This window comes from Cavia porcellus, unplaced genomic scaffold, assembly GCF_034190915.1.
Source record: "Cavia porcellus strain 051 isolate PalLab524CR breed Dunkin Hartley unplaced genomic scaffold, mCavPor4.1 scaffold_2, whole genome shotgun sequence".
NCBI classification, from domain to species: Eukaryota; Metazoa; Chordata; class Mammalia; order Rodentia; family Caviidae; genus Cavia; species Cavia porcellus.
The window spans coordinates 38,478,843-38,496,944 of NW_026947485.1; the positions used below are offsets into that span (position 1 = coordinate 38,478,843).

General features: G+C 39.1%; 1 protein-coding gene across 2 annotated transcripts in view; it reads right to left on the reverse strand.

Annotated features, from left to right (window-relative positions):
• Positions 1 to 347: 347 nt before the first annotated feature.
• Positions 348 to 18,102, reverse strand: part of Klhdc10 (kelch domain containing 10) — a 55,258-nt gene continuing 37,503 nt past the window's right edge. For both annotated transcript variants that reach the window (XM_063240794.1, XM_003475193.5), the window contains 8 exons: positions 17,101 to 17,322; positions 15,340 to 15,494; positions 13,411 to 13,559; positions 10,775 to 10,859; positions 9,609 to 9,675; positions 9,018 to 9,065; positions 6,270 to 6,409; positions 348 to 5,236 (listed from right to left, as the gene is read on the reverse strand). In XM_063240794.1, the coding sequence (XP_063096864.1) occupies positions 5,027 to 5,236; positions 6,270 to 6,409; positions 9,018 to 9,065; positions 9,609 to 9,675; positions 10,775 to 10,859; positions 13,411 to 13,559; positions 15,340 to 15,494; positions 17,101 to 17,322 (1,076 nt within the window). In that variant the 3' untranslated portion in view covers positions 348 to 5,026. The remainder of the gene's footprint in view (positions 5,237 to 6,269; positions 6,410 to 9,017; positions 9,066 to 9,608; positions 9,676 to 10,774; positions 10,860 to 13,410; positions 13,560 to 15,339; positions 15,495 to 17,100; positions 17,323 to 18,102) is intronic.

An 18,102-nucleotide genomic window follows, 5' to 3' on the forward strand; every position in this document is an offset into this window, starting at 1 on the left:
AGTCCTATGACTCTGTACCTACTTCTGAATTCCCCGTAGCTCCTCTAACCCTTCAAGAAAGTGTAGATAGGCCCATACAAACTTGTCCAGCAGAAACTGTGGCCTGCCCCAAAGCTGATGGCCTTATGGAGGAAACAACCATGTGTCCTAAATTCTGGATGGTGAGCTGACAGAACCACCTGCTGTGGGGCAGGGGTGGAGGGCGATGCCTCACCATATCACGAAGAAAGGCTGACCCTGGTGGGGACAGTGAAGGCGGTGAAGGTGGCACTGAGGCTTATGTCAGGTAGGGAAAGCTCACGCACACACAAATTACTGGCAGACAAGCAAAGTAGCCATGAACCAAATAGAGTTGAATAAGATTTATTGATCAGATTGTTTTAGAAAACCAACAGCAAAACACTGACAAGGTACATAAATACAGATTGGACATTTCAGAGTAAATTCACTACATCTCCTACTTGCTTGTAGGAAACCAAAGAAGGTGGAAAAGCTGTCCTGATCACATGGCATGCACACCAGACTGCGAAAGGACTTCCACACTACTGAACAGGGCTGTGGCAAATAGCTTTAAAGTAAGGCAAGCATTGTGTGTGGCCTCAGCATACCCTGCAGAAAGAGCGAAGCCTGGGCTCACCCCTCAGAGGCGCGTCTTAGAGAGAGGCCCCTGTTTCTCTCCTGGCTCTCCCAGTGCCTTGCCACTGTAGGTGCCGTTACAGGGAGGTGACTGTGCTTCCCTGTGCAGCTCTGTGTGTGGCAGTGGCCTTAGAGAGAGCCAGTGTGTTTTCCGACGCCTCCTTTATATTCTAGATGTGTAACTAGGAAAACAGCAGTCACTACTGCTTGGTGAAACTGGCTTTCTCTCTGAAAACTGCCTCTGACTCACCCTGTACACTGACTAAGCAGGGCCAATGAAGAATTTCTCACAAGTTTTAAAAAATTAAAAACATGAAATTTACACCAAAAAGATGATATCACTTTTGATGCACGACTTAGAACTTCTGTTTATTACACCAGACAAGGGAAGGTCGCTTTCCACCAAGGCTCACAACCTTAGGAGGGAAATGCTGCCACTGGGCATGACCTGGTGGCAGCACACCCAAGGCTGCAGACTCCATGGGGCCGTCCTCAGGCCCTGCCAGCATCCTGAAAATGCCAAGGCATTCGGGGAACCGACACAATTTAAACTAATGGTGGCCACTTTTGGATCTTATGGTCATAAGGCCATAAACCATCATCTACCCTGGAGCTCAATGCCAGAAAAACAAAAAGAAAAGAAAAAGGAAAATGGCTTTTTTGTGCTACATCAGATTGCTGGCAGGTAGAGTGCCACTCTAAACATCTATAAGAACACATAAAAACAAAGTGGTTTTTAGGGTATACAGACCGACACAGAATAATCCATGCTTTCCCATATGCCAGGCTTTATGACTGGAGAAGGTATCACCAAAGTAAGATGAGAAACAGCAAGGATTCGTCAAGAGCCAAAGAAATATGTTGAAATGATGGGGTCCCCATGCCTGTCACACACAGCTTGTTCTTCCCACAGGTGCTAAGAGTTCTCTGGTGGTTTAGGGGAGTCAACCTAGGACTCGGCAGGAGATGGAGCCCTGACACCTGAACTCAGGGCCACCGCCTGTGGCTCCTCTCAGCAGTGCCAATGGTCATGGCATGGACCAAGCACAGCAAAGTGGGCCGCATACCTTTGCTGATTGCTAACTGCTCTGTGATAGCCCCTTTTCCAACTACTCATCCCATTGAGGAGGAAGTGATCATAGGAAAGGGACTGAGTGGAAAAAGAAATGTAAATGGGTTGACAGTTTGACGGAAAACTGGAAACACTGATTATCTATGGATTTCAGTTATCTGTGCTTTACTCTTGCTACTCTGGGTACACAAAGGTCACTGTCAACATACTTTTTGCTTAGAAATATTAATATGTTTCTTTTCATAGTTTAAAATCTATCTGTGTGATGGACATGATTGGTGTAGAGTAAATTTGTTCGTCATGTCATCAGGGCCTTGAAAAAAGAAGATCCTACCAATGGAAAGGATTTTATTTGGCCCCAAGAGAATGACTAAAATCTCAGTCTATTCTACATCAGTTTATAGAATGTTCAGGATGTGGAAAATACTTTATAAAATGAGAAGAATATCATTTTCATCATTTAATAAGGTATTACAAGCCCAGATAAGTTAGTGTATATAAGAGAGAACTGATAGCACTAAAATTAGATTTTGATTCTCCACTTAGAAAATGCCTTACAAGTGGACTTCCTTGTTCCTGGGCAGCACATACATAAATGACACAGCACAAAGGTAATCGGGGGGAAAAATCTCACTCTGACAAACCCAAGGAACAGTGAGTCTCTACGACTAGAATAAGAAAACCTCGTCTTGAAAATCCAGCTTTACCAAGAACCAGATGATACACTGAGAATGCTTGTCATAATTTTATTCTAAAATAGTGAGCTGGCTTCCTCAAGACAGATACAAAAAAGGCTAGCTGCTTGATAGTCACATCCCTCCATAATCTGTATATACCCATATGTATTCTATATATTGCACTTCAGTTTCCAGGACTGCAGGAAAAGGGGAGCACCACGGAGAGGCAGAAGAGCAGCAGCATAACCCTTTCCACACCAAGTAACAGCATAACTTGCCTCCAAGTGCTGGCTTTAAAGTGCCTGGCGACCCTTTTATAAAAGTCCAGTCACCGTCATTTAACTCCTCAGACACACAGTCTAGTTTGGTACTGAACACAGGTGCATTATCACATCATTTCCTAGTGTTATGACACATCAGATGAAGGACATGTTATTTTCTGAAAATGTCACGCACAAGGTCTTTAATGCCAGGCCTTTAACATCTACCTCAAAGACTGCCCTCAGAAGGCTTCTAAAAAAGATACAAGCCAAGTGTGGATTGACTCAGACCCCGGTCTCCAGCATTCTGTGAGCACAGAGACCCGCTCCTGTGCCAAGGACCATGGACGCCTAAGCATACAGGCTGAGCATTTGCTCTTTGGTCCCTATGGATTTCAATGGCAAAAATCCTTCTGCCACGCTAAACAGCATCACTTCTTTAGTTTTGGATATTATTCCACCAGACCTAGAAAAAGCAGGCCAAAATCGTGGCAAAGTCCTGTTTTGAACTGGTGGAGCTACTCTGACTGACTTGACTAGCAGATGGTGGTAAGAGATTAAATACCACAAGACTGGAAATGGCAAGCCATTGGGGATGCAACCCTTGAGGAGGATGCTCCTTTTCCCTGCATTTTTCTCACACTCCTCACCCCCACAGAAGGACCCAGACTCACAGATGAGTTCTTATAAGGCTTTGCAGAATACATGCTCTGTGAACATGGGATAGCAAAAAGCCTACAAGTTAGGGGTCCAAGCCTAGAGGTGACAGCTGTCTCTTCCCCAGAACTGAACATCAGACAGTAACTTTTTAGCCTCAACTCAAAGGTACTTTAAATCCACACAGCAGCCAAAGAGATCCCTTCTGGGGTAAAAGAAAAGAAAAAAATTTTTTAAAGCTGGGTGAAAAAGAGGCACTTAAAGGAAAAGTGTGTCCCAAATCTCCTGTGTGGGCGCCCTGTAATGAAGGGCCTGTGGAGGGGTCAGCACTGCGCCTGCCCACGCCCTTCAGCACCTTGAGAAACCTGCAATGCCCACATGCTCTCAGCGAGCAGCCCGCGCAACTCCTCTAGCAGCATGATGGCAAAGCAAGTAAAGACATAGGTCGTTTTTAGAATTGACAAAACAAAAACAGAACTAAAATTTCACACCAAAAAAAAAAAAAAAGTGAGTGATATTTAGTTGCATTCTTTCCTTGTGCTAGTTTTTAAATGATACTTGGTTCTTCAGGAAGACGATCTGGGCTTTTCTCTCAAGACCTTTTGTCCAGTCACAAGTATAGCACCATGCACAGCGAAGCAGACAGCAAAAGAGGTAACAAGCTAAGGAGTACTCCTGGCCACCTGCCGAGAAAATGGCAAGGACGTGGCCTAGAGGTCAGGACGGAAACAAGTTCTGAGAAGGAACTGGCCAATGTGACAGTCAGGCAGAAGCCAAATCAGCCAGGCCTGAGAGCACAGGTCCCGGCTGTCCTGCTTTCCCTGCTGTGGCCGTCACACTGCCTGTTTAAGGGCTACTATTCCCCATGAAGGATTCAAAGAGATACTTAAAACCTTAATAATCATCAGAGAATTTTAAAACTGCCCAGAAAGAATTCTGACAACCATAAGTTTTTCAATTTAAAACTTTGTGGACAATTGTAAGTTTCTCAATTTAAGAATTACACCAAGACTCTTGACTATGACTCATACAAGAAGTCTTTCAAGGAGCCAACTCTATCTACTGCTGGTACTATCAGGAGGAGAAGAGAAATCACTAACCAAGAGTTGCTCCTCCAAAGCCAAAGGATAGGTTTAGGTACCCATGCAGCAAGAAGTCAACCCCTGCTGCCATGAGAGCCTGCTACTCAGGCACGTCTGGACAACATCAAGCTAAACTGTCAGGTTTAACGACAACTTGCAAGACTGTAAAGGTTAGTCTTGTCATTCTGTCCTCCAAAGTACTTCTTGTCACTGTTGCTGGATTTTTAATTTTTATCTTTGCTGATAATATTTTAATTTGTAGAGCATTGGCTGACATGGTCAGTGTGTTCAGAATTCATTTTTAAAAACTTCTTTATCTTATCTTGATTCATAAAATTAATAAGGTACTTTCAGGCTTTTCTTCAACTCTAGCAAGAAAGGGGATATGTGAATAAGGGGATATGTGAATAAGTATGTGGGTACGTATTGGGGCAGGAGGCAAAGAAGCAAAGAAAAAAGCTCATGGGAAAGTGATGTGTCCATAAACTTAAAAAACCAACTTACAGAAAGGCATCTGATGTATTTTCTGAATAAGGCCTTGATCAGGGTACCAATCCTCTTTGTAGCACATTCTACACTGCCCATAAATAAAGGAGTCTCTTAAATTAATATTTCCAGTATCAACGAACAGTCCAGAAATCCTCATTTCAAGCGCTCGATGAGTCCCTGTGTTAGTCCAAGGTGCAGAAGCTGCGTTCGAGAGAGGTTGGCTAGGTTGGGGAAGGCCGCGAGCAGCTTCTCCCATGCCAGTTCCAGCAGGCTAGGCACCACCAGCCAGATCTTAAACAATGACCCCGTCCGTTTGTTTTCGTGGATGTTCACCACTCCTCCATGAATGTACATGCAACCAGCCTGTGAACAAACAGCAGTCAAAAAGAGGACACATTCAAACAGGACAGAAAGAGATAAGAAAAGGAAAGAAAAGAAAAAAAAGGGGGGGTGGGACATAGGAGACTGAACCAAGATGAGATGAAACCAAAAAGAGTTTCTCAGGCTGGGGATGTAGCTTGGTGGTAAAGTGCTTGCCCAGCATGCGCACAAGCCTAGATTCAACTCCCAAGTCTAGAAGAATGTGTCACTGATCCCCATCCTTGCGGAGATCAAGAGTTTAAATAATAAGTAAGTTACTAAGAAAAACTACAGATTTCTTTGTCTTTCTTTCTTGTTTTTTTTTTTTTTTGTCTTTTTGAGACAGGGTCTCGCTGTGAAGTTCAGGCTGGCCTTGGGCTCACTTTGTAGCCCAGGCTGGTCTCGAACTCACAACCATCCTCCTGCCTCAGCCTCCCAAGAGCTGGGATTACAGGCGTGAGCCACCACACCCAGTTCAGACTTTTTTTTTTTTTTTTTTTTTTGTCTTTTTCGTTTTTATCGGTACCAGGGATCGAACTCACGACTGCCTGCTTGCAAAGCAGGCGCTTATGCCGCTGAGCTAAATCCCCAGCCCCTAGACTTTTTTTTTTTTACTTCAACAACAAATTACTTTCCATTCAATAACATTAACCTTAGACTATATTAAGTATTCAAAGTGTCAAGTGCTGGGAACACAAATATGAAAATAAAGGCCTTTACAGTGCTATCTTCAATAATATAGTGCCAGAAGTAAAGCTATTCTATTCTCCCACAAAACATCTTTGGATATAACTGTCAGGGCCTAAAATGTCACATGTAGTTTTTCTTTTAATATTTATTGTCTTCTAATTTGGATACAATGGTATTTTCCTCACCTTTTTTCTGAGGAAAAGCTAGCTTCAACAGGAAGTTATAAAAACACATTCTTAAATATAGGGTTTGCTAATATCAGCATCTTTTTTCTTGCTAGAATCTCTAAAAAGATCTGCTTATGATTTACAACTATGCAAAGGAAGATATGAAAATAAAAACTTACTGGTGTAACAGCTGCACAGTGAAAATAAACTGGCTCTGGCATGGTAGCAGGGAGTTTCACCCATTGAAAAGTCTGTAGATTCAACTTCCAGATATCTCCTAGGATCACTTCTCCATTATAGCCCCCACAAATAAATACATCTGCCAAGAAAAGAGACAGCTAAGACCATACAAGAGAGAGCTAAGGCCACAGCATGCTTTATAGTAGTACAAAGATCATATGGCTAGCTGTTAAGGTTTATGTCCCCATGCCCCCCACAAGCCTCATACCGTCATGGAGGAGGCTGAATCTAGCATTTATGATGGCTTTGTTGTCTAGCTCTAGGATTGGTGATGTGAGTGCTGCACCCGCCCAGGGGCAGGGAGCCGGCATACAATGTAAGGGAGGAAAGGAGGTGTGTCTTCCCATTTTGCTCTTTCATACTTGTACCTTGTGGCCACCATGAACAGCTGCCCCTTAGCCATGCCACACTGCCTTGGAGCCAGCTGAGTATGGACTGAAACCTCCAAAAATTGTAAGCTAAATAAACTTTTCCTTCCCTATATTTGAATGCAAGATATTTTGTCTCAGCCATAAGATAAAAGTAACCAAGACACTGGCTATAGTTAAGTGGATTGTACCATGACAGAGAGGTCTTTAGCAGAATGGTCTTTCACGCTGGCTTGTCTCTCAGTAGAACTGGGACACTACATCAGACTACTGGGAGTAAGGATGCAAGCCTCTAAGGAGGCTCCATGTCAGGCTTTTCAAATTCAAACACCTCTATAGGTTTTAGGCACAGAAAGGGAATGAATAAGAGAGCCTAGGATAAATAAACAGGAGTCGTAGGGGAAACAAACAAGCTCTGAAAAACTGGGTGGTTTTGTAGCTCCAGCACCAGTGTTACCACTGGACAACAGGATGATAACACTGGTGCTATTATCAGTATTCACGGGAGCAGCTGCCACATCTTCCCTTTTTTTTTTTTTTTTTTTTTGCGACAGGGTCTCACCATGCATTTCAGGCTGGCCTAGAACTCACAGTGATCCTCTTGCCTCAGCTTCCTGAGTGGTGGGATTACAAGGGATACACCACTACACCTGACCCTCATTTTTTCAAAAGAACTGAAAATCTGGATTAGGGGTGGGGTGGGGATTGAAATCAGGAGCACTCAACCACTAAGCCACCATGTCCTTTTTATTTTCAGATTGAGTCTTGCCAAGTGCCCCATTCTGGGGTTGAACTTGTGATCCTCCTGCTTTAGTCTCCCAAGCAGCTAGAATTACAGGTGTGTGCCATCATGTTCAGCAACCATTTTGATTTTTACGAGTTGGTTACTAATTCAAAAAAACTTAATGCATATAGGATCCAGTTATAACATACCTACAAACCACCAGTTTTCAAACTCTCACTTTATTATTTATTTTTTGTCTTTTTGAGACAGGGTTTCTGTATGCAGTTCAGGCTGGCCTTGAACTTGTAGTAATTCCTCTGTGTCAGCTTCCTAATGCTGGAACTACAAGCGCACATCAACATGGCCAGCTCACACTCTTATTTTAATCAATGTCCTGGAAAGAGCATTTATGTGCCCATAGAGACAATTGTCCTTCATGTGGACATCTAACCTGAGGAGAAACTCTCACTGCACTGTGTAGTTCAGGGGGACAAGAAAGGGTTTTCAAGGCTTTTTTCAGCAGAAAGAAGGCATTCTGAAGCTGCATTTGACCTGTGTAGCTCTTTGTCAGGGATACAATTTTCCTCAAAGAAAAGGCAGATGTTTTTGTTTTTGTACAGTCAGTTGTAACTAGTCAACTTATAACAAAGGTTTTGGGAGCCGTCAAACTAAATGGCCAGAACTAATGCTAAATTTCATTTGCATGGTGCTTGGCCTGAAAGAATCAAGTGAGTAAATGTCTTAATTCTGGTCAAGATCAAGTTGAAGCCAATAGTTAATTAAACTATAAAACACCCCAGAAACTCTTTTGGCCAGCATTCAAATAAATCTTGGAAGTACAGCTCCATTCTCAGAGGGGCAAAGCTGAACAATGCCAATCTATAAATCTTATCCAAAAAGTAGAAGTATAATGAAACGTCCATGTGTACTAGAGATGGCACAATAATCCAAGTTAAATCTCAACTATGCTGCCAAAAGGATAGTCTCTCAAATTCATTTATACACACCTTCCTCCTAGGAAAACTAAATGTAAGGAGCTGTATCAAACTATAATATAAGCTGGTCATTCAAAGAAGAGTCATTTTTCACACTTAGATAAGTAAGTACTGCTGCTTTCTGAAGCCATCCAATGCCTTTATACTTTTGTTTTAATATGGCCGAAGAATAAGCTCAGAGCTCAATTTAACATCAGAGAACAGAACCAACTTTATGAAATAATACTCCGAAGGAATTATTACAGTTTTAATACAATGTCCATTGAGGTCTATATCATATAAGCCATTACCATTATTAGTACTACAATATAATCACAGATCTCTCTTGAGGTCAGCTGTTAAAAGATCAGAGGTACAATATAAGCTTATTTATCACAAATTTTTGGATTCTTTTATAACTGAGGGAATCTAGACACTAAACTAGTTTACATTATGGAAACTGGCAAAAGATACATAACTTTTAGCTTGTCCTTTAAGGTTAATCTTCAAGACTTTCCCCAAAGTTATACATCCCTTTTGAAGTACCATCATTAGAAAATAAATCATTCTCAGCAGATACAATTACAGAAATGGAATCAAAATGTCATTTGGAATCCTTACCATTTTTTATTTGAACACAGCTGTGACATCTTCGGGCTGCAGGAAAACCTGCCAAACACATAAACATAGAAATTTCATTATTTATAGAAAGATGAGTAATGACATTGATATGACACAGTGAAGGATATATTACAAGTAACTCAAAATAATCCTTTCGTTGCACTAAACAAAACTTGACTAATCCTGCCAATCCTTCCTTATTTTAAAAGCCACCAGAAGTCATCTCATCAGAGCAGCACAATGGTAAGATGTCAGGAAAACAAAATGCAGTGAGGGGTACAGGGCCTACCAGTGACTTCCCTAAGCCCTTTTATTCACAAAAGCCGAGGGAGATCTTAATTTAAGCTCGTATCTCTCATTCCACTCATGTTTCCCCACTTCTGCCACAGAATTCAACAACTCCTATCAAAATTCTCTTTTGCTCAGTTGCTGAAGAATAATAATTGAAATAAAGAATACAAGTAATTTCTAATACCAGTTCAACAGATACTTTATTTGCCATATAATTCAAGGAAATTACTTTCACCCCTCCCAAAACAAAAGTATTAAATGCATTCACTAAAGACAAATAAATCAATACTTTTAATTTACCTATTTTTTCATGGGGTTTTGTTGCAATTTCCTCCCAGGCATTTGTTTCAAGGTTGTATGCATGGATCTTGGTGGGAAAAAAGAACATATACAAAGATAAGTAACTATAATTTTAGTTAGCCTGAAAATGAATTTTCAAAAATAAACTATTTTTAGGAGCAATTTTAGAAAAACTGAGCAGAAGTACTGAGATTTCTCATATAGAAAACTGAACTTTTAATAGCAACTTTGCAAATACACATTCTTGGTTGAAAATTCTGTTTATTCTTTGTTTTTCTCTGATTTAATTCTAATGTAAACATTAAATGAGTAGTTGAAAATTAACTGAACTGAAAATTAACTGCACATATGATAGCAATTTTTAAAACTCATCAAAAAATGAAGAAAAAGTTGGAATGAAAAGCAGAAGTACATGTGATTCTTGGTTTTCTTCTGTGTGCTGTGTTATAGATTTCCACATTTTCTACAGAGAATGTGCATCAGTTTTATAACAAAAAGACAAACACTGATAAGGAAACACAAGAATGCAGTTCTGACAAAACTTAGCCCATTAAGGTTCCAAGCTCTGTACTCCAATCTAGATTTCCCCACATATGTAACCATGACATTTTAGAAATGCCACAGGGATAGATGAATAAAAGTCCTGCACTTTTCTCAAGTTAATGATACGCAGCCCTATACATGCCTGTTTTTCTTAGATACACAATGACAATGAGATGAATGTGACATTCTGGAAACTGTGATTCCAATTTTACCCTGTTGCTCCATTATACTCCACATTTCTCCTAGTCACTTTCCTCACCCAGCATAACGACATAATTTTCACACAGTATTTTCAGGGTATGATAAATACAGCTGTCAACTGAAAAGTCTATCAAAGGTGCAGAGTTCAACTTTATATTACAAAGAACAACTATGCAAAACAGTTATTGATGAGGAAGCTACTCGAAAATTAAAATACCTACAACAACAGACTTATCTTGCACAGTATGATATATGCCTCTGTCTATCCATGCTCTTCCTTTTTTTCTTTTTTCTTTTTTTTTTTTTTTTTTTTTACTTTTTCCTTTTTACCGGTACTGGGGATCGAACTCACGACTGCCTGCTTGCAAGGCAGGCGCTTATGCCACTGAGCTAAATCCCCAGCCCCTCTTCTTTTAACATACCTTGTTTAAGGAATAAGCAGTCCAGGAAGTACCACCTCCCAAGATATAAATCCTCTGCCCATCGTGAGCAATTTCATGTCTGTATCTGAAATGTGCAATAAAATAATATTTTTAATTAAGTGAAAAATGATCTAAGACTCAGCTATAATATCTTATCATTCTTTATAATAATAAATTATTAGAAATAACCTGTTTGGCAATGGTAAATTAGTTAAATATATTCTAGAATATACATAAAGGGACTGAGGATTTAGCTCTTGCCAGCTGCCTGGCAAGCACAAGGTCCTGAGTTCGATCCCCAATACAGGGGAGAAAAAAGGAAATAAAATATACATAAAATGGATTACTAGATAATTGATAACAATGCAGGCATAGAGGATGGTTAATATAATGACTTCTTTTTAGGTCGTCATTAACCAAAAAATCAGTTACACAAAAAACAGGTATTAAAAACTACACATATACAGAAAATCATCATAAGGATATAATACAAACTCTGGTTATCTGTCTCAGTTTATATTCTCTAAAAATGTTCATTTTGCTTACTTACATTTTCTACACTTTTAATAATCTTTCTGCAATAACTTTGTATGAGGGGGAAATTATTACAGAGTTTTAAAAAGTGTGGTAGCTATATTTAATTAGAGATCCTAAATTATGAGTTTTCAAACTAAAATACTTATTTGGCAGGCAATTATGTCACATAAAACTGTAAATATAATATGAAACACCTATCAGAGCTCTTATACAGGAAGTCTGGCTAGAAGCTGCAACAATTTATAATGTGTCTATAAAATGACTTAATACAAACATGTGAAGACACTTTTAAAACTATCTATTTCCTTCCTTCTCTGAAGGCCCAGTGCTGATAAAAACAACTTACATCAAAATCATTCTCTAACAGCCCACTTCCCAAGTCTTCCCATGGCAGCTCTGAATGATCAGCCCACTAACACACTACAACACAGATCCATCCTACAGGCTTCCTCAGCACTTCCTGACATTTGTTGAAAGTCACAGTGGATTAGATAAACAGGGAATAAAAAATTATTTACTGTCTTGCTTTTAAACTGGAAGGGAAATAATTTCAAGTTTCTCAGTAAATTTAAGTCTAAGAAGCAGCAGCTATTATTAGGAAACAAAATGCAATATAACAATCATTGTTAAATTCCTATCATCTTGTTTTGAAAGCCTATATTTTTACTGTTTTGGGTTTGTTGTTTGTCTCTTTTGCTTTTTGTTTTCATTTTCTATGTTTCTTTTCTCTCTTAAATTAAAAAACAAAGTGAACGATCTAAGCCAGTTACGGTGCATACACTTGTAATCCCAACTCTGGGAGGCTGAGGCAAGAAGACTGAAAAGTTTGAGCCCAGCGCTTCAATGAGAGGCTGTTTTAAACACTTTTTTAAAAAAGGGTTGGGGGGAGGGGCTGGGGATTTAGCTCAGCGGCATAAACACCTGCCTTGCAAGCAGGTAGTCCTGAGTTCGATCCCTGATACCGATAAAAATGAAAAAGACGAAAAAAAAAAAAAAAAAAGGGCTTGGGATATAACCCAAAGCTAAGGCCCTAAGTTCAATCGAGAATACCAAAAAAGAAAAAAAAAGTGAAGGGTCTAGGATTCCTAATAAAAGACAACTAGAGAGAACTATATGCTATGATTGGATCAGTCCTTTTTAGAAGGCTCACTTCAGTTTTTGTCTCTTTTTTTTATCGGTACCGGGGATCGAACTCATGGCTGCCTGCCTGCAAGGCAGGCACTTATGCCACTGAACTAAATCCCCAGCCCCCCACTTCAGTTTTTGAAAGTGATTGAATCATTAGGACTCTAACTTGATAAGCAGATTGATCCACTGATGGGATTTATAATTTGGCAGCGTTACTGGAAGGTGATGAAGACTTAGGAAGAGGCCTAACTGAAGAGAGTACAGCAGGGGACATGATCCCAGGGAATACAGCTGTTTCTAGCCTCTCCCTCTCTGCTTCCTGGCTTCCATAAGGTGAGTAGCTTTCCTCCTCCATGCCCTTCTGCCATAAAGTTCTGCCTCACCAGAGGCCTAAAGCAACTAAGCCAGCCAATCGTGCACTGAAATGTCTGAAACCGTGAGCTAAAATAAAGCTTTCTTCTCTTAAGCTATTTATATCAGATATTTTGTCACAGCAATGAAAAATTGAAACACCACATAACGCTGAACTGTTTAACAGAGTACTTAAAAGAAATGACCTTTTTTTGCACCCACCCATCCAGCCATCTTTCCATTCATCCTTCCATCTATCCAATCCACACCTACTGATCACCAGTATGAACTTTAGTTGTAATTGCTACCACTCATTTCTTTCTTCAAGTGTTACTAGCAAAAAACAAAAAAAGTTTTTACCACTGGTTTCTTCTTCAAAGTGTTACAAACTTCCTAACACAGAAAGTCTCAAAAGCATAAGAGGAAATAACATGAAAAAAATTCCATAGTTTAGGAAAAAATAGCATTTTCTCAACAGAAAAGCTTTCTTTTCTACTGACCATAATCTAACAATTTAGCTATTTTAACTGTGGCCAAAGGGTTTTTCCATATTGTCAATATTCTGCATGTAGTCAAATCTCAAGCAAGAAAGACAGAATATGTTTTCACTAGGAGCTCACCTTTCCTCTGGGAGGTCACAGGACAGGTTGTTGGGTTTTAGTTGTGTCCACTCTCTGGTATTGAGATCTAATTTGTGCAAATCTGTGCTGTAAATGTAACCAGTTGTCCCTCCAAAGACATAAAGGGACCCATTGATGATGGCCATGGCCTGGGTAATGACAAAAAGCAACAAGAATGACTCATTAACATTTGATTAAATGTCTCTAAATCAGGTTTTGTGAAATTCTCTTGTTCTTTTTAACCTCTTAAAATACTGGATTCTATGGGACTGGGGATTTAGCTCAGTGGCATAAGCGCCTACCTTACAAGCAGGTAATCGTGAGTTCGATCCCTGGTACCGAGAAAAAGGAAAAAGACAAAAAAAAAAAAAAAAAAAAAAATACTGGATTCTAGTCAAGCGTGGTGGGGCACACCTGTAATCACAGCACTTGGGAGGCTGAGGCAGGAGAATCACTGCAAATTCTGGTCTTTTTTTTTTTCCTTTTTATTGGTACCAGGGATCAAACTCACGACCATGCACTTGCAAAGCAGGTGCTTGTGCCACTGAGCTAAATCCTCAGCCCCTGAATCACTGCAAATTCAAGGCCAACTTGGCTAGATAGTGAGTTCAAGGCCAGCCTGAACTCCATAGTGAGACTGTGTCTCAAAAATCCAACAATGATAACAAAAAGAAAAAAATCAGATTCTAAAGCTGAGTGTCAGTATATACACCTGTAGTCCTCAGGAGGCTGAGATAGATCACTTGATTCCAAGTAATATAGCAAGGTACTGTCTCCAAAAAACAAATAAAGTAAAATAAAAAAAAAAAAAAAAAAGAAAAACAGACAAGGACTAAAGACTTTTGAAAAACCTGGAGATTACCTTGTAAAAGGCACAGCTTTGTAAATTCTACCTAGATATGCAAGGGGTTAGTTGATTCATAGAACTTCTAGCCAATATCATAGATCATGGACATTACCATGCCCACTGAATGCTGCTTTTTCCCTACACAGTCTAAAGAAAAATACTCTCAAGGAACAGCAGTAGATATGGAAATAAACCACCAGAATCCTTTAAATAGGAAGTCAAGTTGGCGATTCAGGATCTTGAAAGTTTTTATCAGACTCTTTCAATGTGATTCCAGCTATTGTTACGGTTACTTCTTAGAGTTTAAGAGACAAAGTGATCCACGTCCCTTTTCAAAGGTAAAACTCAGAAATTGTTTATTAATACATTGTTGGCTAGTTGAAAAGAAACCAAAGCATAGTTAAGTTTGGCCCCTTACTATCAAAGAATCTCTGATGTATGACAGGTATCACCATATCTTTCTGGATGTAACTGCAAACCTAAGTACTAAAACTAATCTCTACATAAGTTTTATTTAGCTCATGTGTAAATGTCTCTTAATCAAGTACAGGGATCATCTAGTCTACTACTTGGGAAAGAAAGCTTTTCACAGAGTCTTCTCATTCTAATAATGACAGAATCCACATCACACTAGACAAAGCCCTGTCTTTCACAGTGTGGTGTGTGTGTGCAGGTGAGTGTGTTTGTGTCCAGGTAAGGTTCTAATATTTAAAGAAACTTCCAAATAGGTCTGGATCATGACCCTAAAGTGGAATAAAAACAAATACGGGGAAGAAAAAGAGAAATGAGAAGAACCACAAATTATAATTTTACTTCAGAATTGAAATAAAATTTGGTTTCTTCACACAAGTGGGTGTGGTGGCACATGACTGTAATCCCAACACATAGAAGTACTGCCATTAGTTCAAAGCCAGCCTGGACTACATAGCAAAACCCTGTCTCAAAAGAACTAAAAAAAAAAAAAACCACATAAATTAACTGTTTTAAAAAAAATACTGATAGCAATATAAATATTCTGACATTGCCTCTAGATTAGAAAAATGTGAACAAATACATCCACATAACTGGCCATAAATTGATACCTGTCCATATATACGACTGGGTTTCTTCCCCCGACAGCTGAGTAAAGCCCATCTCTTATACTTCACATTACAGACATGAACGTCATTGCCGTTGCTCTCACCAAAGGGGATGCCCGTACCTCCAAACACTAACAGGTTGTTTCCATGCAGCACGACTAGGGGAGAAGAAGCACATATTCCATTTATGTACTGCACTGTATTCCCCCACAAACCACAAACCCAGAATATTTGAAAAACTAAAAAATGCCTACTTTAAAGACCTCATAAGACAGCCCAAACACTGGCATCAAACTACTACGAAGTTCTAGAGAAAAATGTATATAATTCACACTGTATACCCTTTTCTTTCTTTCTTTCTTTTTTTTTTTTTTTGGTACTGGGGATCGAACTCACGACCTCGCACTTGCCAGGCAGGCGCTTATGCCATTGAGCTAACTCCCCAGCCCAATTTACACTGTATAGACCAGTGGTGGCAATCATGTGGCACTCATGTTGTTTTTCTTTTAAAAAAAAATGTTAATGCATGAATCGTTTTTCTAAACTAAAACCTCAGGATTCGGGTTTAATCGCAGTATTGGTACTTAGCAATAAATGAGTTTTGGGGTGCAGTATAGACACTCATCTATAAAAGGTTCACCATCACTGGTATATACTGATTGATATGGTTCGTGTGAGATATATAGCAGGGTTGATATGTTTGTGGAATTCATTAAATGTGCAGCAATGCTGAGTAAACTAGGGTAGACCATCACAGCTCACGACTGCTCAAGCTCAGCACAAAGCAGAGGAAAATGCAGCATCATCTTTGCCTCGGCAAAGGCCCTGTGGGTCTCAGGACGAAAGCATAAAAAGATAAATTCTGTATTTGTCTCTATGTTTTAAATTATGATGTCTGACATTTTAATCCTTTACTATATAAAAGAAACATGCCAATATTCTGAAGGTAAATTTGATGTTCTTCCTCTGTCTCTCTGTTCCTAACACAGCACACACACTCTCCCTCATGAATACTTTCTCAAAACAGTGCCCCTCTGTTTTTCAGTGGCTTTTCTGAAAAAACAAATTATTTAACTGATACAATAGTCAATAATCTGGGTCCAGAGGCAGCAAAAATTGGGGTTAAATTCCACTGTGACCTCAACAAAGCTATTTAACCTGCCTTAATCTATATAACAATTTTATGAGGAAACAATTATCTTCTCCATTTTTACAGATGATGAAACAGAGGCTAACAGTGGTTTAAATAACTTGCCAAGGCACCTAAAAGGCCTGCCGAAGTCATATTCACTCCCAGGCACTCTGGCTGCAGAGCCTGCACCCTAACCCATAACCCTCAGGGCTTCTCTAAAGCTCATTTCTTATGTGTGCAACACCAATCACTACAATACATGCAAAGTACTCTGCTCAATAACTATTATCACTACTATAACCCCATTTATTGATGGATTGTATCTGCTAGCAAATATATGATCCTTTATCATAAATCCTCTGAAATATTATTAGTCCCATTAACAAGCTAGGAACAAATTTAAAACTCCCTGGCAAGCAAATGGTATACTGCTGGATTCAAACTCAGGACCTAAGTGATTCTGAATCACCATTCTGTATTATTTTGTACATTTTACTGTAGTAAAATGCCTATCCATTAATAGGGCTTAGTCATATTACAGTATTATAAATTATTAACAAAGAACATGTGATATTGAACCTGGCCTTTCAGATATTTCCGAAAGTCAAAAGTTCAGAACTACTTGCACTCACGTGACATAGATGCCAATTCTCGGGGCATGTAGCCATCTGTACCCATCTGGTGCCATACTCCTGTGGCAAAATGATACCTCCACAGCTCCCTGAAGAGAGGATAGTCTTCGTTATCTGGCCCTCCCGATTCATCGTAGTCTGGATTATACCCTCCGAACACATAGAGGTTGGTATTATCTGCCACACAGCGATGTCCACTGCGTGCTGGTGGAGGTCTGTGGCCTAGGAGAGGAGACAACAGTTTTCCGCAAGTGGCCAACCAGATTAAAAGCACAAACATTTGAGCTTCAAAAGGGAATCAGGGAAGATATATAATGGATGTATTTTTTATTTGCACAAGTTATTTTATATATTCACATATACTACTTAAGATTTTAAGGAACTAATCTCCACTTTTATCTCATATGACTTTTAAATTTTGATAACTGTAAAAAGATTTTTCCCAAGGAAGGTAACAATGTACTATATCCAAGAAAATGGCTGACACCTTGGAATTTTCAAGAAAGGAAAGAGAAGAGGTTTAGAAATCCAAAAGCTAACAAGACAAATTTTTATTTCCTCCAAGGAGGGAAAAAAAAACAAGGAAATTAAACTGTGAATATTAAAAAACTACATAAAAATATGAATGAGTCATGTATAAATAAAAATATATACACATAAATTCTACGACTTTTCCACAATATATAATTATACACTTAAAAAGAAAATTGACTCTTAAGAGGTCATAGCAAAATTCAGAATTTAAATACCATTCCAAATATTTAACAAAAAAAGATCTCTACCTCAAAGAACAACTTTCAGTCAAAAGCACTACTAAAAAAAGCTATTTCTGTAATTTATAATTGAAATTTCTGGTGTTTAAAATATATCAACTATTTCACTAAAAATTACTTAAAGATTATTTTAGTGGTTAAAAAAACCCAAAACTTTAAATTATGTTAATCTTATATAATGTTTTATGCCAGTCTACATAAACTTTTGCATGGCTACAGAACCAATGAT